This window comes from Heptranchias perlo, chromosome 8, assembly GCF_035084215.1.
Source record: "Heptranchias perlo isolate sHepPer1 chromosome 8, sHepPer1.hap1, whole genome shotgun sequence".
NCBI lineage: Eukaryota > Metazoa > Chordata > Chondrichthyes > Hexanchiformes > Hexanchidae > Heptranchias > Heptranchias perlo.
In genome coordinates this window covers 20,923,639-20,948,449 of record NC_090332.1, presented here as the reverse complement: position 1 = coordinate 20,948,449, position 24,811 = coordinate 20,923,639, and the positions used below count along the sequence as shown (strand labels likewise).

General features: G+C 43.5%; 2 protein-coding genes across 7 annotated transcripts in view; one reads left to right on the top strand and one right to left on the bottom strand.

Annotated features, from left to right (window-relative positions):
• camkmt (calmodulin-lysine N-methyltransferase) overlaps positions 1–23,824 on the bottom strand; it is a 261,921-nt gene extending 238,097 nt beyond the window's left edge. For 2 of the 4 annotated variants that reach the window (XM_067988781.1, XM_067988783.1), the window contains exons 1-3: positions 23,447–23,824; positions 13,589–13,764; positions 11,019–11,083 (exon numbers count right to left, since the gene is read on the bottom strand). In XM_067988781.1, the coding sequence (XP_067844882.1) occupies positions 11,019–11,083; positions 13,589–13,764; positions 23,447–23,605 (400 nt within the window). In that variant the 5' untranslated portion in view covers positions 23,606–23,824. The remainder of the gene's footprint in view (positions 1–11,018; positions 11,084–13,588; positions 13,765–23,446) is intronic. The other 2 variants (XM_067988782.1, XM_067988784.1) reach the window with 1 other exon arrangement.
• A 133-nt stretch (positions 23,825–23,957) lies between these two features.
• prepl (prolyl endopeptidase like) overlaps positions 23,958–24,811 on the top strand; it is a 47,949-nt gene continuing 47,095 nt past the window's right edge. For 2 of the 3 annotated variants that reach the window (XM_067988779.1, XM_067988778.1), the window contains exon 1: positions 23,961–24,477. In XM_067988779.1, the coding sequence (XP_067844880.1) occupies positions 24,289–24,477 (189 nt within the window). In that variant the 5' untranslated portion in view covers positions 23,961–24,288. Of the gene's footprint in view, positions 24,478–24,811 lie in introns of all 3 variants that reach the window. The other variant, XM_067988780.1, reaches the window with a different exon arrangement.

Below are 24,811 nucleotides of genomic sequence, written 5' to 3'. Positions count from 1 at the left end.
TACTGTAAATTAGAAATTATAACATGTAGTACTTCAAGCTTTACTTTTAACTGAACAGGATTTTTAATTCAATCTAAACCAATGGCTTAGCGAGTAGCTGAACCATATAAACCAGGACATTCTGAGGTCCGATTCTCAGTATTACTTGAGTTTGCTGATCTTTTTAAGGGCATTACAATTCACCTCAGCAGCGCCTGATTTGGAAGGCGAAAAAAAATCAGCCTGTGATCTCACTCCTTAAGTGTAATTTTAACCCCCAAGAACTAGTGGGTTGGGGGCGGGTGGGAGGTTAAAGTAGCAGCTTTTTGGAGCGGGGCTGGATCCCGGCTCCAACCCGGCCACTAGTTTATCCCAGGTGTGTTAGAATTCACGCGCACAACAGAAACCCGGAGGTCCTGTCCCCACTTAAAGCCAACTTTAGGTACTTTACTTTTTATGGATTCTGCAACAGAAACGGATTTAACTACTCCTGAACATGTCTCCCGTGGCTTCTGCGTCACGTCATTGAAATGGAGGCGAGTTGCAGCCGAGGCTCATTAGGCCCTTTAAACCAGTGATTGACATCTCAAAATAAGGTGAGGTATTACAGCTGGGCACTCAGTTCTCTCAGACAAACTTTTGGTTGGGAGTTCTTTGTGTTTAGACTGAGATTTCTTTGCTGAGACTCTTGTGCTCAGACAAATTTACCTACATTTTGGAGCACCTCAAACTGACAAGATCAGGTTGGGGGGGTGCAATGGATCTATTCCACAGAACATCTGAGGAGGAGGAAAATGAAGATGGGAAACCCATCACCAGAGCAGCGGCACATATTACTGCCCATGATGCCAGGGATTCCCTCATCTTTAACAGGTTCTCATAATGAGATTTGCAAATTGAAGACTTTGAAATACTCAGGCCTCCTGGAACAACCACACACCCACCTTCCGCCGGCCTGCCCACTGCCCCCCCCAGACTTTGCACAGAACAGTCCTTCAACCATGCATACACCCATTGCATATGTACCCAATGGTGGCATCATGTCTTGGCATTCATGATAAAGCAGATGAAAGGGTGAATTCACAAAAGGGACTCAATAATGGCCAAGACATGGCAGTGGTGATGATAATGATTAAATTTAATGTGCCATAACAAAAATAAAATATAAATTAACAACATGATAGCTCATCAAATACCCTTGTGCATACCCTTGGTGAATTACAATTGGTTAGCCTTTCTTTTTCTACCGCCTCTATGTAGTGCATCCCCTGTGGTTTCAGCAGAGGTAGTGGCAGGTTGCTCAGATCCCTGCCCTGACTGCTGAGATGCTCTCGGCCTATGACCTCTAGGTTTTAGAGCCCATGAGGGCCCCGCCAAAGACGACTCCACCTGTGCAGGGGCAGACTCGGCCATTAGGAGAGGAGGCAGCATGATGGGAACGGAGGAGGGGGCAACGGGTGAAATGTGGGAGCGCTTTGAGTGGAGTTCCCACTTCCATGTCCCCTCTCGCTATCATCCCTCTCCTGGGTCAGCGCATCATCACTTCCACCACTCTGCTGGCCAGCAGGTTAGTGAACAAACGTGCCGCATTGAAAGGCCATGGCTAAAGTATCTGTCTGCCTGTTTAAGGCGGCAGATATGTTGGCATTCAGAGTCCACACGGCCGTTGTCACGGCATGCATGGACTCATTTGAGAGCCGTGCTCGAAGCTCAACGGAAGCGAACATTCTCTCCATCGCAGACATTCTCGCAGTTACCTGCACCACCAATCCATTAGCGATTGAGTTGGACTCCTCCATCCTCTCCGTTATTGTGGAGGGTGTGTGTGGTACTTTTTCCATTACATTGCAAAGTTGCTGCTGTACCTCCACCATTCTCCTTTTCAACCATGGACCCCGGGGTTCAGCATCTAAGTCCAGCTGAGCAGAGCTTGGAGAGGAGTGCGCCCCCCCGACGCAGACTCTCCACAGCTGCCCCTACCACCAGTGTCTGCTCGTGCTCACTTGTAAGTGGTGAATCACCAGGTGACAACCCAACTAACTGTCTAACATGACCCACCGAAGTGCGAGTATCAGTGCTGGTGTATAGCTATATGTCCTGTGGCGGTGCACCTTCAGAAGCAACAAGCTCCTCCGAGGAATCGCTTTCTTCCATTTCTGCTGATTCCCCGTGAAGGCCCTGGAAGACAACAAAAATGATATTAATGATTCAACGCGAAAGTGACAATCTTTCCAATGACCATACTGAGGTCTGACAGTTACATCATTGATAAAACCAATTCATCATGTGTGAAAGATGTTAAAGTTCTGTTACCAGCCATCTGCGAGTTGCCAGTTCTCCATCTCCGATGGATAGGCATGCAACGGTCCAACTTATTTCCATGGCCTCCTCCTCCACATCTGTCACCTCCACGATGTGTGGGCCACCTCCAGTTCTGCTCCTCACCTTTGTGTTTTGCACACTCTTTCCCTGAAAGGGGAGAAAGAACAGACCAAGGGTGACGTATTCACCCTATGATTGCATTAGTTTGGGTGAGGATGCATCAGAGGGTGACGATCAGATAGATACATCACATTGCATCAGGATTGGGGTGGCACAAAGTGGTGGGTGAATAAATGGACAGTTGAGGAAGTGCATAGAAAGTGAAGGATGGTTGCTGATGCTGACACTTAAGTGAGTGTGAAGAGTTTTGTGATGGGGTAGGTGTGCCAACAGAGAATGACATGGTTGTTGGGTGAGGGGGGTGGTATTGAACACCACAAGATGTAGGTGAATCAACAACTGTACTCATTTTTCCTGACCTGGTAAAGTTATTAAAACACTTCCTGCACTGAACCCAAGACCTGGGCACCGTGCACCTGTTGCTCACCTCTTCTGCCACCTCCAGCCAAGCATTTTTGGTTACAGGGCCTGGTTTCTTCCGGCCATCCATTGGAAACATTACTTCCCTCCTGGCTCTCACTGCAGCCAGCCGTACATCCAGGTAGGCATCATTAAATCTAGGGGCAGCCTTCCTGGACTCCATTTCTCCTTCAAAATCCATTCTTGGACTGGCCCTCTAACTAGTAGGCTTTAAATCGTGTCATTTGGGTGTGCAGTAGGCCTGCTGCACAACTTGGAGATACAAAACCTGGATGCAAAGATAATTGCCTGCAAACGAGTTGCGATTGCAGATTTAAACGCGCGCACTTGACTTCCAGGTCCTCCACAAGCAAATCCACCCACCTACTGAGTTCCCAGCTCCAAGTTAAAATCCAGGCCCGGATCTCTATCCAGCATCACCTGCTGGAAGTGCAGTATGTGGATGTCAGATGAGCTTCGGCTTCACCTGTGATGTTCCCCACAGTGAAGCCCTTGTTGACACTCATTTATCTATTTTCCTAACATTACAATTATGTACTGTACAAAAATTCTACCAAAAGAAACAAGTTGGAAATCTACAATACTACAGCACGAGGCAGTTTTAAAGTTCTAAATAATGTATCTGCCATGTACGTTAACAATAATTCTAATTGCTTCAAGGTTCATGTAGGAGGCACACGAAGGTGACTGGTGCCTGAGGAACCATACGTTGAAGAGTTAATGCTTTCAGGAGAGGGGAGAGAAAATTAGTAGAAAAAAAGTAATGAATTTGTTCTGTTTAAGCAATTACCTATTCAGCAAGCTTCATTTCAAAAATAGTAATTCATTATCAAAGCAAATACTGTATGAAAGTATACAATTAATATTTGTCAGTTTCTGTAAAGAAACAAAACGAAGCAAGATACAACTGCCTGGAAATTTAGAACATGGTTTTAATAAATTTTACTGCAACATAATCTAAGGGAAATACCTACTTATTTGCTTCTTGGTGAGAAAAAGATAATACAATTAGAATTATTGCTAGTGTACATGGTACATTATTTAGCACTTTAAAACTGTCTCACCTGCAATATAATTAGAGATTTCCAGCTTGTAGTTTCTTTCAGTAGATCTGTTCTATGTTACATAACTGTGGTGCTTATGAAGATGACTAAGTTTCACAATCTCTAATTTAAAAAAAGAACATGACAACATATTCCTTTATACTCCTGAAATTAGCTGCTGATATTAATCATGATGGGTAGGCAGAGGGTGGGATCCATCCCAAAGTCAACAACCTGGGTGCCAACATTGTCAACGAGCCAGGCGAGAAGGGAGCCCTTCCTTGCCCCTGCTCCTACCAGTTTTCACCCCTACTACAAAAACCTGCTGTGGTGGCAAAACTCGCCCTCTAGGGGAAACCCAAGGGTAAGCACATCTTTAACATTAGAGCTGTACACATACTTAAAACAATCTGTGGCAGGCTCAGATACAGTAACTTACTAATGATATAAAATGCAGCCTCTGACAAACACTAAGATTTTGACATATAGATCAACTAATTATTTTGTAAATTACAAAATTAAGCATTCCAGTCAGTAAATACACTGTCATTTGAAACTGAGCCACACAGACCAGGAAGGTCCCAGTTATGAGTCCCAATCTATGCTTCGTTAGATGATCTCAGCCGGTGAAGCAGTCACAGCACATGCTCTGGGGTTGGAAGGAGGGGTGGAAATCAGTGATTGGGAGCTTGAATGCTCAGTCCTTAATACTGTTCCAAATATAGTTCAGAAACAATTTTGCTGTAAAATATGCTGAAGGAATAAGCAATTTAAAAAAAAAGAAAATTGTCATCCTCAGCTTTGCATACTCCGCTACACAGGTTACTGCATTTGTTTCAGTTATAATACAAAGTATTGAAAATAGCATTAACTCAATAGACCCAAGGGTCACTGTGCCAAATTATTGCAAAGGCAAATTAGTTAAGGGCAAGGGAAAGAAAAAACTATGTAAATGCCAGCACTGTCAAAGAGCAAGGCTGCAAGGCTTTCTTTTAAAGCAAAATATAAATTCAACCCAGCCGTATTGCCATCAAGTTGTAAGGCTGACTGAATATGAGAATATTCAGAATATGAGTGCCGCAACTCAGTTCATAGAATCATAGAACACTCTGTATTTGCTGAAAGGCACAATGCTTAAAGATTATATTGGTGGCAACTAGCTTCATTATTGCAGGAGATGGCATTTTATGAACCAGCAGGAGCTGATGCAAGTGATGATATAAGTTTGTGACATTCAGATTATTCAAGCCTTAAAAAACTGCATAACAAAAAAGGCAACAATATTTTCGGCAAATCATGCAATACAATAAGCAGATATTATTTGTCTCATAACAGTTCATTTCTTAATATTCATTTTTTATTCAGCAAAATTCAAATAATGCTATTCTGTTTACTAAAATGAAGTGGTCAGGTACAAAAAATAATCAAAAAAGCTAATGGAATGTTAGCCTTTATATCTAGGAGGGCTAGAATATAAAAGAAAGGAAGTTTTGCTACAGCTATACAAAGCCCTGGTTAGATCACATCTGTGCGCAGTTCTGGGCACCGCACCTTGGAAAGGATATATTGGCCTTGGAAGGAGTGCAGTACAGAATGTTACCAGGGCTCCAAGGGTTAGATTATGAGGAAAGATTGCATAAACTAGGTTTGAATTTCCTGGAATATAGAAGGTTAAGGGGTGATACGATTGAGGTTTTCAGGATTTTGAAAGGAATTGAAAGAGTAGATATAGAGAAACTTTTTCCGCTGGTGGGGGAGTCTAGGACAAGGGGACATAACCTTAAAATCAGAGCCAGGACATTCAGGAGAGAAGTTAAGAAACACTTCTTCACGCAAAGGATGGTTGAAGTGTGGCACTCTCTCCCACAAAATGCAGTAGATGCTAGCTGAATTAATAATTTTAAATCTGAGAGTGATAGATTTTTTACAAGGCAAGCATATTAAGCGATATGGAACCAAGGCGGGTGGACAGAGTTAGGATACAGATCAGCCATGATCTCACTGAATGGCGGAACAGGCTTAAGGGGCTGAATGGCCTACTCCTGTTCCCCTTCTTCAAAATATCTATTTATCCTCCTCAATGTAAATGCTTATCAGAAATAGTAAATTAAAGGAGTAATTCAAGCCTATCCTGCTTAATAATTCAGTCTATATGTTATAACAACGGATTTCTTAATTAGCTAGGAGATAAGGACGACTGTACCACAGAATCATACTTTGTTTATTTAAAAAAAGAAAAAAAAATGTTTCATAAAATTATATAATCAGTTCCAGGATTTAATAGCATGATGATTATGACAGTGAAATAGATATTCATAGGACAATGCACACGTAGTGTTTGATCACAGGGTTATTTCAGAAATACTAAACATCCAATTCTTACGCGAGATGAAGTTGGGTGTTAATTATGTTGCACTCTAGCATGAGAGATGCAACCGTGTAATTAAGTGCTAACAGCGTAATATTCTGTGCATTATGTTGGTGAGTCTCAGTAAGTGGGGAAATTGGAAATGCATTTGGAGAGGGTTTTAATTGCTGGATTAAGTACTGTTGCAGCTGGAGTGCACATGCGGTATGACCGGGATTTTCTTTTAGTCCCTCCAAATCAACTCTCCTCCTTTCATGCTGGACCACAGTTCCACAGACTTAGTACTTAGTCCAAGTTTCCATTCTTTTAGGCAAAAAAAAGCAAAATACTGCGGATGCCGGAATTCTGAAATAAAAACAGAAAATACTAGAAATACTTGGTAGGTCAGGCAGCATCTGTGGACAAAGAAAGAGAGTTAACATTTCAGGTCGATAATGGGAGAAGTAAAGAAACAAAAGATGAGTCTAGAGGTTGTGTAAATGGCAACTGCAGAACCATTACCAGCACCTGCTGTCCGAAAAAATGGTTATGATCTGAAGTTATTGAAATCACTGTTAAGCTTCTGTTGAGCTTCATTGGAACAGTTTGGAAGGGCAAGGACAGAGAGGTCAGCGCAGGAGTGGGATGGAGAATTAAAATGGCAAGCGACCAGAAGCTCAGGGTCACGCTTGCGAACTGAACGGAGGTGCTCAGCAAAGTAATCACCCAATCTGCATTTGGTCTCCCCAATGTAGAGGAGATCGCATTGTGAGCAGCGAATACAGTATACTAATTGAAAGTAGTACAAGTAAATCGTTGCTTTACCTAGAAGGAGTGTTTGGGGCCCTGAACGGTGGGAAGGGAGGAGGTGAAAGGGCAAGTGTTGCATCTTCTGCTCTCGCACGGTAAAGTGCCGTGGGAAGGGGAGCGGGTGATGGAAGAGTGGACGAGGGAACAGTCCCTTCGGAATGCTGAAGGGGGAGGGGAAGATATGTTTGGTGGTGGCATCACACCGGAGGTGGCGGGAATGGCAGAGGATAATCTGTTGAATGTGGAGGCTGGTGGGGTGGCAGGTGAGGACAAGGGGGGGACCCTATCGTGGTTCTGAGAGAGGGGGGGGGGGGGGGGGGGAAGGGGTGAGGGCAGAAATGCGGGAAATGGGATGGACACGGTCGAACAGCTTAAAAACTGTTCAATCTCTACTTCTTCCAGTTCTGACGAAAGGTAATCGACCTGAAATGTTAACTGTTTCTTTCTCCACAGATGTTGCCTGACCTGCTGAGTATTTCCATCATTTCCTGTTTTTATGATATTCTTTATACGAGAGCATAAACAGTGAGTGTCGACAGACAGTGTTCGTACAGGGTATAAGAACCATACCTGATTTTACCGTCGCCCAATATACACATGCCTTTTCCAGCATGGGTCACTGGACTAATTTTGGGTACAATTTTGTCTTTTAAAAAGCATTTGGACAGTTACATGGGTAAGATGGGTATAGAGGGATATGGGCCAAGTGCAGGCAATTGGGACTAGCTTAGTGGTATAAACTGGGCGACATGGACATGTTGGGCCGAAGGGCCTGTTTCCATGTTGTAAACTTCTATGATTCTATGACTGTGATCAGCAGCAAGCACCATGGATGGTTATTTCCCTCCCTAGCCCAGAGTCATTAATCCTACTATAGGTACACCTGCCATTCCAAGCAAAAATTTGGTGATCAAACCTGGTTCCTTTCTGGCCTTTATGACGCAACAACAACTTGCATTTATGTAGCACCTTTCATGTAGTAAAATGTCCCAAGGCGCTTCACAGGAGCACTTGGTCAAAGAGGTAGGTTTTAAGGAATGACTTAAAGGAGGAGAGAGAGGTAGAGAGGTGGAGAGGTTTAGGGAGGGAATTCCAGAGCTTAGGGCCTAGGCAGCTGAAGGCACGACTGCCAATGGTGGAGCAAAGGAAATCAAGGATGCCAGAATTGAAGGAGCGCAGAGCTCTCGGAGGGTTGTAGGGCTGGAGGAGGTTACAGAGATAGGAAGGGGTGAGGCCATGGAGGGCTTTGAACACGAAGATGAGAGTTTTAAAAATTGAGGAGTTGCCGGACCAGGAGCCAATGTAGGTCAGCAAACCAATTCACCAATGTCCTTACACATTAAATCACCCGGGAGCTAAATTACAGATAATCTCATGTGTAAAACATCAATTTGGTTTCCCTTGTGGATTCAGAAAAATGTGCTGCTGACAAAGTATACAGCATATTCAGCCAAAGGCATGTTTTCATTGATCACGAGACTCTAGCGTTTTTTGAGCACTAAATCACCAGTGGGGGGACGAATTTTGGGTCATGACCTCCCGTGCCCAATCTCCCCCGAAGTGCATCAGTTGCCAAATTGAAAGGTGGCGACTTCTAGGTATGCACAGCGCCCACCTGAAGCAGGTGTTATGCCCTGCATATGGTAATCGGGGCGCTCGCGCTCTTGTAGGGTCTCGATCGAAATCGGTCAGCTTGCTTCCACACATTCTCCGGCCAGTTGTTCCGGGTCTTCGGCTGCCTAAAGGGACCACCAGAGTCTACTCCAAAAAGGTACAGAAAATGTTCAATTCTTTCATTTCTGTGGAGTCAATAAGAGCAGGAGCATTCCTCTTGGCTCCATAAAAATACCACAGACCGGTGCCAGCCCAGGCCTGCCCTGCTTCGCCTCCCCCACCCCCGGACCTACCCGCGGGCCAGAGCCAGTCGGATTTGGCTGTGCCCCGACCGGCAAGCTATATAAAGATGCCCAAACGTGCCGGCAGCTCACCAGTCCAATGAAAATGAAGCCCGAGGCCCAATTTCACTCAGATCTCAGGCTGGCGCATTCGAGCGCATGTTGGGATCGCACCACTTACTCCACTCCAGAAATAAGCACAAGTTGATTTTCCCACCCCTCTGATTCAGCTCCCATATTGGTTTGAAGTTGTGGTTGCCAAATAATAACGGCTGGCTTACAGCTTACATTTCAATACTATAACACAGTAAAAAGTGAAGCTTTCTGGAAATCTACATAAACACCAGAACAAACAGTAAGGTGAACATTGCAATCAGAATGTGGAGAAGCTGCCACTAGCCAGTCCCATATTTAAGACCACAGGCAGCGTCATTATTAGTCCAAAAGTATTCAGGCTAAATGGGTGGAGAAGGAAACTGAAGATTAATGACGAATAACCTTTTATTTCTTTTGCAATGCAACACAATTAATTTTCACTTGTAGCAAAAAACTGTTAAATAACATTATTACTCACCTGAAATTTTAGTTTAGAAGTTTAACGCAATCCAATATGGATTTGGCATATCCGCCATCCTCCCCAAGAATCCCATAGACACTAAAATCTGGGCTACTAGTTCCACTGGTATATAACCAGAGATTTATTTTACAATTGCCATCTTGGTAAAAACACCTTGCAAGTCACACCATTGTTACTTCTTCATTTTCTATTTTTTTTGACAGGAGACATATCAGTGGTGGGAATGGAATATTTTCCCCACTTTTGGCACTTAATATCACTATCAAATGCTCCTAGGCCATGTGTGGCAAGAACAGAAGCAGAGTAAAGCAACACCTACAGCATCAAATGTGAAATTTTCTACTTCCCATTCGGAGTGTCATTGGTAATTCAATGCTAAGTTATGTTGATTTGTAGGCACGTTTGTGCTGTGGTTCATGCTCAGTAATAACTGGGCTGCTATTGCCACAAACCCATTTTACAGGCAATAAAGAGCAAGCTTTCAACCTATAAGTGTGGACTACAGTGTTGCCAGGATGGTAACTCACTCACTGCACCACCCAGTTGCTCTCATCCCAAAAAGAAAATTTGAAGGTGAATGGAAGTATTTATAACACATCAGCCATTGCTCTGGGCAGGAAAATTGCATCCCATCCTGTACAAAAGTGACATTCCCACTCTCATTGTACCCCTTCCCATTGGAACCACCTTTGAAACCCAATCACCTGAACAATTGGAGTCACTGCTCCAAACATACAAAAAACATGCAATGACTTACCTTATTCAAAAACCCAACAAATGTAAAATAAAAACATTCAACTAAGATGCTGTTTTAATACCTCAGGCTAATTAAGGAAGGGCTTTGGTACACTCAGACTTTTGAGTCTGTAATACATTTTTGGTCCAAAAAAATGACAATTGCTACCAGTAATCTGTTACTGTACAATCATCACTTTTTGTTAAACAACATAACCACTCATCCCATCCACCCTATATCTTCAAGTAAAACAATTATTAATACACATGTTGACTTTTTGTAAAACCTAGTCAGCAAAAATTACAGATACACACACACACTCACACACACATGCACCACCACAAAAAACACAATAAACTAATACATAGAAATTAGCTATATAAAAAATTAACAAAATAAAATGTGCTGCATAGCTATAAATTTCAAAGCTGCAAAACAATGTTCCTTATTTAACCATGGTGTGAAACTATGTGTTAGTGAAGTAAACAAGCAAACACATTTACAGTGTACTTCTCAGTTTCAGCATTAAAGAGGCACTGGTTTTGTCAAAAAGTCTTTGGCAAACTTTTTAATTTCTTCATTTGCCAAACACTCGACACACTGACCCAATCTGCATAACACGTGTCATAACGCTGTGGAAACAGCATTGCCATGAAATGACACTGTCATTCTTCTATTCATGATATAGACAGTGCCTCTTTAAGAAAGCTGCTATGATTTTTCCCCCCAACATCACATCACATTTGAACATAAAATGAAATGAACTCACAGACATTTCCTGTGTTGTCAAAACTGGTGAGAACATCTTCAACATTCAGAGGGCCAACACTGTGTCTTAACAAAGTAAATGATTGTTAAGTACAAAATCTTCCCATAATGAAAGATTTTTTAAAATCAAGTCCCAATATATATTTATCAATTATTATTATACAAACTGTGTCACGATGAATACAAATAAAAATATGCGCGTACATCTCTAATATGCTCTTATATTGATTTTATCACTGTTAAAAAATCTCTTCCCACCCCTTGGTTAACAAGCAGAAAATTGGCCAGAGTCCCCACTCTAGATAATTACTTAGAATTACATAGGATGTACAGCACAGAATCAGGCCATTCAGCCCAACAGGTCCAGGCCAGTGTTTAAGCTCCACACGAGCCTCCTCCTTCCATACATCATCTAATCCTATCAGCATATCCTTCTATTCCTTTCTCCCTCATGTGTCTATCTAGCTTCCTCTTAAATGCATCCATGCTAGTCGCCTCAACTACCCCTTGCGGTAGTGAGTTCCATATTCTAACCACTCTCTGGATAAAGAAGTTTCTCCTGAATTCTCTATTGGATTTATCAGTGACTATCTTATATTTATGGCCCCTAGTTCTGGTATCCAGAAACGTCTTCTCTACCTCTACCCTATCGAACCCTTTCATAATCTTAAAGGCCTCTATTAGATCACCCCTCAGTCTTCTCTTTTCTGGAGAAAAGAGCCCCAGCCTGCTCAATCCGTCCTGATAGGTATAAACCCTCAGTTCTGGTATCATCCTAGTAAATCTTTATCGCCCTATATCCTTTTTATAATATGGAGACCAGAACTGTTCACAGTACTCCAAGTGTGGTCCAACCAAGGTTCTATACAAGTTTAACATGACTACCCTGCTTTTCAATTCTATCCCACTAGAGACTAACACCAGTGCTTGGTTTGCTTTTTTTCAAATGGCCTTATTAACCTGCCTCACTACTTTTAGTGATTTGTGTATCCATACTCACAGATCCCTCTATTCCTCTACGCCAATTAGACTATTACCAAGCAGCATGTGGTCCCTTTATTCTTCCTACCAAAATATAATACCTCACACTTATCTATATTGAAATTCATTTGCCAATTACACGCCCATTCGCCAAGTTTGTTAATGTCTTCCTGTATTTCGTCGCAGTCCTCCTTTGTATTAACTATAGCCCCCAATTTGGTGTTGTCCGCAAATTTTGAAATTGCACTTCTGATTCCCAAGTCCAAATTGTTTATGTAAATGGTGAACAACAGTGGTCCCAGCACCGATCCTTGTGGAACACCACTTCCCTCCTTTTGCCAGTCTGAGTAACCAACTTTAACACCTACTCTCTGTTTTCTGTTTTGTAGCCAGCTTGCTATCCATTCTGCTACTTGTCCCCTGACTCCACATACTCTGACCTTAGTCATGAGTCTACTATGCGGTACCTTATCAAAGGCCTTTTGATAGCTATCCAACTAACCCTAATAGAAACACACATGAAGACGGCTGGTGAGGACAGGTCCGGGCTCAGCTGCGATGCCCACACAAAGAGCCTCCCGACACATCATCATTGCTCACACATGAATAATGGGCAAAAGAAAAAGATACAGGAGGGTAACTGTTAAATATGGAGCAGCAAGGTTAGTTGATACAGTATCTACTACATTCATGGCTCATATATGCCAAATATCTATGAAAGTCATTAAAAGAATGCCTTTAGAATTGCTTTATTTTTATAACTGTTTCCATCGTAGCCACTTAGTCCTGCACATAGAAGAAATCTATATTGCTGTACATGATCAATTATTCAACTTAAAAAGAAACGGTAATGGCATTCACATTTATACGACAGATCAATAATGATTGACAATTTGAAATATGAACAGCACATAAAGTTTTTTAAAAATTAAGCAAATTTTTAAAGGTGTCACATGGAATGGATCCAAGTTGTGATTTTGTGCTAGGGCGACTTATTAATTTTGACTTCACAGATTTTCACAAAAAAAAAATCAGTCGGGGGATGCAGCAATCATTTGTATTTAAGAACTTTTTTGCTGCAACACCGTGTAATTACAAAAAAATACATTCATTCTTTGCTGGTGACTTTGTTACCTGACAACATTATTAGATCATGCAAATTTAAGCACCTGGTGAGTATAGTAACTCGGTGAACCATACTGTGGCAAGATATAGGTTCTACCCCTACTGCTCAATGGAGCAGGTTCCCTGATTCTGGCTGAACTGTCTAGAAAATTGCATCCAAGTAGAGGCAAGATGCTTTCCCAATGAGGTGGGTAGATTACTCTAGCAGTCAGCTAAAGTGCAGCATTGTAAGGAGGTTGGGAGCAAATTGCTGTCCTGCCTGCCGTCCTTTACTGTCAGTCACAGAACAGTGTGTGTGGTGTGCAAACAGGCACAGTGGAAGTCAAAGAAGGGATGACGTGTCTTCCAAATTGTGAGGTGGGGATCAGGGTTAGAAGAGGTCATGTAAACTGAAATTAACATTTTTGTAATTTAGAACTGCACATCAAACAAACAAGAACAAGACATTTTTAAAAAATAGTTTACCTTAAATACACCCTATACTGTGGATAGGGAATGCATGTGTACTCAACCCACATTTCATTATCAGAATCTGCCTCCAATTTCTTCAGCACATTTGTGGAAAATATGTTGAAAGTCAAACATCTTCTTATAGAAACCTGCTGCAGATTTTCTTTATCTACACTCTTCTGTTTTAGCACCTGTTGAAAGAAAAGATGATCATTCCTGCTGATACAATCACATTTGTCTTGTAACTCAATCATAGCAATGGTTCATAAAGGGTGCAGTTTACATCTTTATTGATTGCACAACAACTTATATAGACTAGTAAATCTTCTGCAGTGAGCCATCTGCACGCAGATTTTTGTGCCTCTCATTTTGTCCACTCAATTCCCCACATCTCTTTTCTGGGCATTTCAGAACATAGGAACAGGAGTAGGCCATTCAGCCCCTCGAACCTGTTCCGCCATTCAATTAGATCATGGCTGATCTATATCACAAGTCTATTTACCCGCCTTTGTTTCATATGGCTTGATACCCGTCTTACCCAACAAAAATCTATAGATTTCAGTGTTGAAAATTTCAATTGACCCAGCATCCACATACTTTGTGTGAAGGCCTGAGGTTGGGGTTGGAGAGATCAGAGAGGGAACAGAAACAGAATAAAAATAGCCGATCGGGCTGAAGAAAAAGGCCCGGGGTGGAGGACGAAGGACCAGAGGAGCAAAAAATGTAAATAACACATGGAGTTGAAGGAAGCAGCGGCAACCATAAAGCTGGTCTGTAAGGCAGAAGAATCAGGCAGAACGGGGTCAGGACTAGGACCGGAAGGGAACAGGGGCCTGAGGGAGACGTACTTTTAAAACGGACTGAGCAGGCTGGGGCTTGAGGCCCAATGAAGGCATAAAAATCAAATCAGGGTTAGCAGCACAAAGTCTCGCAGGCACAGTTTAAAAAGAAATGCACAAATTTAAAACTTAAACATAATTTCCAGGAAAGTTGTGCAGGCCTTAAACGTAAATGTGTGGGTTGGGGCTTAGCAGCTGGGAGCCAGAAACAGGACGTACTTCAGCAGCACGTGGGGCAGGATGCCTGCAACTACATCTTGACAGGCAGTTGATCACGCAGGAAAATTTGTTACAAATGTTTACATATGGAATTTCAATTGTAAATGCTGATATAAAAGTGTTATCAAAAATCTTGACAAGAAGTTCATGCCATACGCAAAATTTTTTAATATATAGATATTTTAGTGGTTCAGTCTGAAGATTTAGTATTATAAGGGCAGGAACAGGTAAAAGGCAAAAGCCTAGATTTTCTGCTCTGGTCAACCTGAAAAACGTGCATAAATTGGATGAAACTTACACAAATTAGGGTTCCTCTAGTTCACTGCCTTATGCAGTTTTCCTGTAGTATTTCTGTCTGCCACTCGTGCAGCTGTAAATGTGCCCAGAATTTTGTACTAACATCCTTCAGGCAGTATCCCAGTGTTCCTGCCGGTATCACTGATACCTGACAGCATCGTTGATTCATCTACCCATTTAAATAAAAAGTGCGTCTAGGGTTACATCAAGTTAGAGTCTACAGCACAGAAACAGACCATTCAGCCCAACTGATCTATGTCGGCGCTAATGCTCCACACAAGCCTCTTCCCACCCCTTTTCATCTAACTCTATCAGCAAATCCTTCTATTCCTTTCTCCCTCATGTGCTTATCTAGCTTCCCCTTAAGTGCATCTATGCTATTTGCCTCAACTTCTCCTTATAGTAGTACGTTCCACATTCTTACCACTCTTTGGGTAAAGAAGTTTCTCCCGCATTCCCTATTGGATTTATCAGTGACTATCATTTATTGATGATCTCTAGTTTTGGACTCCCCCACAAGTGGAGACATTTTCTCTACATCTACCCTATCAAACCCTATTATCTTAAAGACCTCTATCAGCTCATCCCTCAGCCTTCTCTTTTCTAGAGAAAAGAGCCCCAGCCTGTTCAGCCTTTCCTGATGAGTTTATTCTCTCAGTTCTGGTATCATCCTTGTGAATCTTTTTTGCACCTTCTCTAATGCCTCTATATCCTTTTTATAAATGGAGACCAGAACTATGCACTGTACTCCAAGTGTAGTCTAACCAAGATTCTATACAAGTTTAACATAACTTCTCTGCATTTCAATTCTATCCTTCTAGAAATGAACACCAGTGCTTGGATTGCCTTTTTTATGGTCTTATTAACCTGCGTTGCTACTTTTAGTGATTTAAGTATCTGTACTCCTAGATCCCTTTGCTCCTCTACCCCATTTAGACTCTTATTTTCCAAGGAGTATGCGGCCTCCTTATTCTTCCAACCAAAATGCACCAACTCACACTTATCTACATTGAAATTCATTTGCCAATTATATGCCCATTCTCTAAGTTTATTAATGTCTTCTTTCATTTTGACGCATTCTTCCTTTATATCAACTACAGTCCCCAATTTGGTGTCATTTTTGAAATTGTGCTTCCGATTCCAGAGTCCAAATCGTTAATATAAATTGTGAACATCAGTCGTCCCAGCACCGATCCCTGTGGAACACCACTTCCCACCTTTTGCCTGTCTGAGCAGCTACCTTTAACCCCTACTCTCTGTTTTCTGTTTTGTAGCTAGCTTGTTATCCATTCTGCTACCTGTCCCCTAACTCCATATGCTCTAACCTTAGTCATGCGTCTACAACGCGGTACCTTAGCGAAGGTACTGCATTACCCTTGTCTGCTCTGTTACTTCTTTATTGTATTGCTGAGCCAGAGTTGCATTTGGAATCACTTTCAAAGAGCTCAGTCTTAAAACTATAAGGAGAATTCTTCTTTTGTGTTCTTCCTCCTTTTCACTGTTGAGGGACCTTTGTGGCAACTGCTGCCTCATTGTCATTTTTGCCCTCTCAGGGAACCACGTTGGGTTTCCTCATGAGAGTCTCCCTGTACTTCTGTGTATTTTTAAAAATTTGTTCTTGGGATATGGGCAATGCTGGCAAAGATGCATAGATTGCCCATCTCTAGTTGCCCTGCAAAGGTGGCAGTAGGCTTCTCCTTGAACCGTGCAATCTTTGAGGTGATGGTGCTCCCACAATAGAGTTAGGTAGGGAATTCCAGTTTTTTGACCTAGCAACAATGAAGGAATGGCGATATATGTCCAAGTGAGGGTGGTGTGTGATTTGGAGTGGAGCTTGCAGGTGATAGCGTTCCCACAACGTTGCTGCTCTTGTGCAGTATTGAGGGAATACTGCACTGTCGGAGGTGCTGGCTACATGCTCCATTGCATAATTCCAATACCTACATGAATGGAAAATGATTACATTCTCTAAATGTCCAGCTTATTTGGAACCTTCATCACAGGATTATGCAAATCAATGCTCACTTTCCAGGCAGCTCTCACAATGTCTGCATTTTAAGACGGTTTACTGTCTCGCAATTATTTGACCGACAAAGGCAAGTGGCAGGATGGCTTTTGAGTGATCAAGGCTATGATATGCAACCATGGCTCACTATATCTTTATGGCAGGGACAAAGTAATCAAAGAGCACGCCACTGGCATGCTGATGTGGCGCTTCAGGTGCTTGAACAGGTATGGGGGCATCCTGCAGTACAATCCAGCTAAAGTGTCAAGAATCATGGTAATCATGCAATGATGGAATATTCGCCACTTGCCTGGATGAGTGCAGCTCCAACAACACTCAAGAAGCTCGACACCATCCAAGATAAAGCAGCCCGCTTGATTGGCACCCCATCCACCACCCTAAACATTCACTCCCTTCATCACCGGCACACTGTAGCTGCCATGTATACCATCCAGAGGATGCACTGCAGCAACTCGCCAAGGCTTCTTCAACAGCACCTCCCAAACCCGCGATCTCTACCACCTAGAAGGACAAGGGCAGCAGGCACATGGGAACAACACCACCTGCACGTTCCCCTCCTAGTCACACACCATCCTGACTTGGAAATATATCGCCGTTCCTTCATCGTCGCTGGATCAAAATCCAGGAACTCCCTTCCCAACAGCACTGTGGGAGAACCTTCACCACACGGACTGCAGCAATTCAAGGCGGCAGCTCACCACCACCTTCTCAAGGGCAATTAGGGATGGGCAATAAATGTTGGCCTTGCCAGCGACGCCCACATCCCATGAACTAATAAAAAAAACATTGCACAACTTCTTCACCTTGTGGAGAAGGAAGAAATCACGCTGCAGCCACCAGCTCAACATGAAGAACAGAGGAAGCCTGAAGAGGCTGCAAAAGAGGATTTGTTTCCAACTGCGAGAGCTAGTTGGCAAGATCTAATACAAAAGAACTTCTAATCTAGTCACTGATAGCTGTGGATGAACAGAGACACCTAGGGGTGCAAATAAATAAGTCCTTAATAGTGCGCGTACAGGTAGATAAAGCCATAAAAAAGGCCAGTAGCATTATGGGTTTTACAAATAGGAGCATAGCGTGCAAGAGTAAAGATTTAGACAAAACATTGGTTAGGCCACAGAATACTGTGTGCAGTTTTGGTCACCCCCATATTGAAAGGATATTAAAACCACAGATTCACCAAAAATGATACCAGGGATGTAGTTATGAGAAGACACTTGAGATATTAGGTGCGTTCCACTGGAGCAAAGAAAACTAAAAAAGGAGATTTAATGGAGGTTTTTAAAATTATAAAGGGAAAAGACTATTGCCTCTGACTGGAGAGTCAGTGGTAAGTGGATATCTATTTAAAATTCTGGCAATAGGTCAGTGACTGCCTGTCTGATGAAGCACAGCCTCTTCACACACTGCTCCTCGGTCATGTCAAGGTAAGACATCCTGTTGCGAAACATCCGCATGCTGCAAGACATCCTTAGTCCATTGCCTCCTTCACCATCTTCTTTGCGCCTCCGCAGGTCTGTGCTGCCGTGCTTGCTGCTGCTGCTGCTGCTGCTGCTGTTCCCCCTGGTCTGGCAGCCTTTATGGCATTCCCAGAAACATTCCCACCTTTCCCAGTACTCCTGCAGCCATAAGTCATCGCTCCAAAACCTAATTAGTATTGAAGACTTTCCAAATGCAGCAAAAAATGGCTCCAAAAATCCCCACCACAAAATTGGTATGTGAAACAGTGCAAAAACTGGGAGAACCGCAATTGAACTTCTACCTCAGAATGTTTATATTTTCTAACTCTCAACATAACATAATCAAGCTGATCTAACGGTCAACATAACACAGGTAAAAATCAGGTGAGAGAATTAAAGGCTGTTTGCTTCAAAATTCAATAAGTGAACTCAAGTACAATGAGCAAAGACAACTGGACTGTGTAGTGGATAGCGAAAATAATATTATTTCATTTGATAAGTTTCCTTTCTTTGGGAAGGGGACACTTTTGTTAGATTTGTTTTATTTGGGTTGATGACACTGGGGCAATCCCAGTCTCCTAATGGGTTTATTAAAAAAGGGAAAGACTGCACTGTCTGTAGTTTGTAGAACACAAGGCGAAAGTTACAACAGGCGTATAATCAGCCGTCTCTTTTCCTTCTTCACGCACAGCCTTTCAAAAAAAACACAAAATAAATGTTACCTGGCTGAACAGTACTGATGCATCCTGGGAAATCAGGTATGCTCTACATGCTCAGACTGCACAATCCAAATTCAGCTCCCAGAGTCAGTTCTAAGCAAAATTATCAAGTTAAAGACCAGGCTTTTGGGAGAGGCTGAGGTCTTAAGTAACAAGGCATAAAAAGACACAGAAGACAATTCATTGCAAAAGTTTGTTCCTCCACGGTGTTGGCTCCAGCGGCTCGCGGCTGATGGAGCGGAGGGCCCTGGCCAGTAAGGTAACCAGAGTCAGGGACATCCTGGATGGCGGAGGGGCGGGCTGGATGGCGCAAGGGACACTGGCTGCATGGATGTCCTTGCAGCGTGTCCAGGACGCGGCCACCGCCATCCGGGCGTTGAAACGGGCACTCGGCCCTGACTCCACTCGGGGTGTGGAGGAGGCTCAAGCGTGTGGAGCCATCCCGTCCGACCTGACCCCCATTCGGATGGAATTCCTCATCGGCGTCAGGCCCCAAAACCTCCCTCGGGGGGGCTGTGCCTCACAACTTGAGCCGTCTCTTGGAAATTCCCTCCGTGCCATTTCACTCTGCGTGGAGGGATTTCCTGTACTGCTGCTCCTGCACACTCTCCACTTCCTCGCCCTCGTCTCTCAGCCGGACACGCCCTGGCGACCATCCTGCCGTCCGGCGGAGGTGGGGGTCCCCAGTGGAGGGCTCTCTATTCGGGGATCCTCCCGTGTGTCATTGGGGATCTGGGGTGGAGAGTGTTGCACGGAGCAGTCGCGACCAACAGGCGGTTACACCATTTCACGGACGCCCAGGCCGCCTGCAATTTCTGCAGCCTGGACGAGTCCGTGTTTCATTTATTCACAGGGTGTGGAAGGCTGCAGCCCCTGTTTGACTATTTAAGGGGGCTGCTCAAGTTCTGGCTGCACTTCAGTCCCACTCTCCTAATCTTTGACCGTCCAGTGAGGTGGGGGGGGGGGGGGGGGGGGGGGGTGTAGGCGGGCAGGTCTGTAGACGTCCTTGTGGGCCGGCTCCTGGGCCTGTCCAAGGTGGCTATCCACAGGTCCAGATTAGACGTGGCCCGTGGGGGCGGTCGCTCCGACTGTCTGCTTCTCTTCCGCGGAATTCTCCGCGCCCGGGTGGCCCTGGAGAGGGAGCACGCGGTGTCTGCCGGTACGCTTGAGGCTTTCCGCGACCGGTGGGCACCGCAGGGACTGGAGTGCATCCTGGACTGAGATAATAAAATTTTAATTTGACACTTATTTTAGTTTTTTTTGGTTTTTCTGCACATGAAAAAAAGAAAAAAAATGCAAAAGTTTGTTATTGCGCAATAGGTAATTTAAAAAATTTTTTTGATTAAAACCTTATTTTAGACATTAGAAATTTCAATTATTGAGAAACAAAAGAGCAAACCTTTATTTTTCAAAAAACTTTTTGACTATTTCAATTGGTTAACCTTTTTAAGTCAATGTTTAATATTATACAAGAGATGTGACAACAAAATTTTTTACATATAAATTAGCAGTAAGAGGCATAATAGAATTGTTGACTTTATAAATGTTGACATAGGGGGGTAATTTAAACCCCCAAGAACAGGAGGGCAGTAAAGATGGTTGATTTTGGCATCCCAGCTCCAACACACCCACTTCCAGATTTAACCTAGGCACGTTAGGATGTGCACGCAACAGAAACCTGGAAGTTCTGTCTCCACTTAAAGCCAGTGGGCTGATAGTTAAAGGGGCAATTTAGGTACTTTAAGCACTTCAGGCACTTAATTTTTTGTGTATTATAAAAGGTGAAACAAATTTAACCTTAACTGAACAGGTCGCCCATCGCTTCTGATTCTGTGAAAGCAGATGAGAAGGGCCGGATCCATGAGGTGAGTGCCTTTATAGCACTGCAGGAGTGCTTCAGCCAGGCCCAACGAGCTCACCTGGCACGATTGGCTGACCCCTCCACACTTCCGAACTTCTGATGACCTGATGACCTCCCACCCCCAGCCCCAGCCCCAGCCCCAGCCCCCAATCCCCACGTCCTCCAAGGCCCTACGATCTCTTCCTCCCTACTCTCAGATTCCCGCCCGAGAGCCAGCCAATCAGGCTGGCTGCCGGGCGCAAAACCCGGAAGATTTATTGCCTTCATCGCATATTGCGGCCGGCCAACTTCACCTCCGGGTTGCGAGTCCGATTATCTTCCCCACCCCACCCCCCTAGCTCCATGGAAAAATTATGCCCAAGGTGTCAACATTTCTGTCATGACTCTCAGTGTTAATCTATATGAATAATCATGGCATTGGAAGAAAATTAAATACGTACAGGAATTGGGCACTTAATGCTAGATTTTTAATATTTTGATAAATATCTATCTCTCATATAAAAACATATCTGCATGCACGTCCATTCAACTTGTTCCATTATTAATTCCTATGCCCACATTTATAATGGAAACTGCCTATTACAGCATGACACATTTACATTGGCAGTATTCATTATAAGTGTGGGCATGTTACAACAAACAATAACAACTTGTATTTGTATAGCACCTTTAATCGGTCCAAGGGAACATAATCAGATTTTTAAAAAAGACACCCAGCCAAAAGAGGAGATATTCAGAGGGGTGACTAAAAACTTGGTGAAAGTAGTGGGTTTTAAGGAGGGTCTTAAAAACAAAAAAAAGGTAGGTGGAGAGGTTCAGAAATGGAATTCCACAGCTTAGGGCCAGGACAGCTGAAGGCATAGCCACCAGTGGTGGGGCAAAAGAAGTGGGCTATACATAAGAGGCCAAAATTGGAGGAACGCAGAGTTCTCAGAGGGTTACACGGCTCGAAAAGGTTACAGAGATGGAGAGGAAAGGTCATGAAGACATTTAAACACGAGAATGGGAATTTTAAACTTGAGGTATTGGGAACCATGAGCCAATTTAGGTCAGTGAATACAAGGGTAATGGTGAGTAGGATTTGGAGCAAGAAATGGGCAGCAGAGTTTTGAATGAGCTGAATGACGCTTGAGGATGGAACACCAACCAGGAGAGCGTTGGAATAGTTGAGTCTGGAGGCGGCAAAGGCATGGGTGAGGGTTTCAGCAGCAGATGGTCTGAGGCTGGGGCAGAGACCAGTGATGTTTCGGAGGTGGAAGTAGGCAGCCTTTGTGATGGAGAGGATACGGGGTCGGAATCTCAGCTCTTGGCGAAGTAGGACACCGAGATTGCAAAAAGTTCGGTCCAACCTGAGATAGTGGCTAGGTAGGGAATGGATTTGCTGGAAGGGTACGGAGGTTGTGGCGGGAGCTGAAGACGATGACTATGGTTTTCCCAATATTTAACTGGACAAAATTGAGGCTCATCTAGGATTGGATGTCAGACAAGCAGGCTGACAACACAGAGGCAGTGGAAAGGTAATGAGAGGTGGTGGAGAGGAATAGCTGGGCGCCCTCGATGTAAATGTCGAACCTGACCCTATGATATCGCCAAGGTGCAGCATGTAGATGAGGAAGAGGAGGAGGCCGCAGATAGATCCTTGGCGGGGGGGGGGGGACTCCAGAGTTAACGGTGCGGGGGTGTGATTGCTGGAGATGCTTTGGCTACAATTGGATAGGTAAGAGTGGAACCAAGTGAGAGCAGTCCTACTGAGCTGGATAACGAAAGAGTCATTGGAGGTGGATGATGTGGCCGACTGTGTCAAAGGCTGCAAAGAGGTTGAGAAGGACAAGGAAGGAGAGTGCACTACGATCACAGTCACAATGTATGTCATTTGTGACTTTAGTTAGGGCAGTTTCAGTGTTGTGGCAGGGATGGAAACCTGATTGAAGAGTTGTGGGAAAGATGGGCACACATTTGGGAGGTGACAACATGCTCAAGGCCTTGGAGAGGAAAGGGAGGTTGGAGATGGAGTGGAAGTTTGTAAGACAGAAGTATTGAGGGTGTTTTTTTGGTAGAGTGGATGATGACAGTAGTTTTCAAAGGGGAGGGACAATATGTAAATAGAATATTTTAATAAAAATAAGAACAGAATGTATAACTTTAAAATGGGAGCTAAATTATGTCTGTACACCTTGGTCCCATTATCCCTTGTCTTCTAACTCCACTTATTCTTAAGACTATATACTTGGTCTTGACACCGTGCGCAATGCCATGGGAAACCGGCTAATTTATAGTAGATATGTGATATATTATACAGCACTTTGATAAATGGCATTTTAGATGTATAGTATTATACAATCATGTTGCAAACCTTCTCCCTTCCCGCTCTTTTAGTGTACGCACATTATTTTTTTAAAAAATAATAAAATGCTAAATCTCCTCGGCAACACCCTATTCATTTGTTTCTTACCCGTTGCAGCAGTTTCCACCGGGCTTTTGCCAGGCTCGGCTTTGGGCTGAGGTTGGGACTGGCCAGCAGCTCAAGCGCCCTCCCGTTTCCATGACAGCCCCTGCCAGCAGCTGGTTCGGAGCTGGGCGTTGCATTCTCATTCCCGGGGCCGCATTCCATCCGTGCGGTCTCGAGCAGCGGCAACAATCAACTGGTTACAAAAATACTTGCAACAAATAAAAAAAAAAGTGTTTCTGTTTAAACGAGTTTGGGATTCTTTTTGGTTATCTGAATGTCACGCGTTCACAGTGATTCGTGTTGATGATTGCTTTCCGCTCACAATGTTCTGGTCTTTTCAAGGCACAGAAATTAAAAAGGGACGGAGGGAAGTGGAGCAAAAAAAAAAGTAACAGTCATAGCCGGCTCGCGTGCATTTGTTTTACTTCCGGTTAGAAGGAACTGAAGACCAAAGCTATCAACATTGAGTTGAAATCGACGTGAAAGCCACTGGAGATTGGATGAAGAGTGATGGATTTGTTCTGTCTTGGGGTGGCTCACTCGCTAGCGCGTGCACCTGATTGTGCAGTGGGACGTGAGCTGCAGAGGACGAATCGTTAGTTATTGTTAGTGTTTCCTTCCTCGTGTAGTTTGAAGAATATTCAGTAATTATAAAAGTTTTTGGTGGGGGTGGGGGGAGAGTTAAGATACGAGAATAGGTGGGTTTTTCGTAGGGCCGAATAGCCCTTTCACGTCCTTGACTTTTTTTCTTGCAGTGTGCACTTAATGCAGCGATTTCCCTGTAGGTTTTTTTTTGACGTGCATTAAACTTGTTGATTCATTTCAAAGAGTGGATTGGGATTAAAATGCCTCGAGTGGTAATTTTGCTGCAAAAGGTGAAATTGGGCATTCACCAATCCAGGTGCTTTACTCTATGCGGTCTGTTAAGGAACACGTATGAAACTCGGTCTAACAGCCGGCGTTTCACCAGCCTTGTGAGAAGCTATAAAAATTTAGAAATGGGAAAAAATCATTTATCTCGCGGTTTTAATCAGGTGAGTATCGCCCTCTTACATTAAGCTTTATCCACTACTTGCAGGGCGATGAAAGTGATTCTAATAATCTCTACCTTCTATATTTTTTATAATTTCTCCATATATGTACATTGTGTTACACTTATGGTTGTGCCTAGTTCTGCCCTGCTGCTTTCACGTTTTGTGTTTTATCCCTAACTATTGTATTTAAAACTTATGTCTGAGTGTACTTCCTGTCAACTTTCCTATTGTATTTTGCTACATCGGCTTTTAGAATGGAAACTGCTTATGTAAACTGGTCAACCTGTAATTATAGCTTCCTACCAGTGGAGGTTATGCAGTGCTACCATTTGGT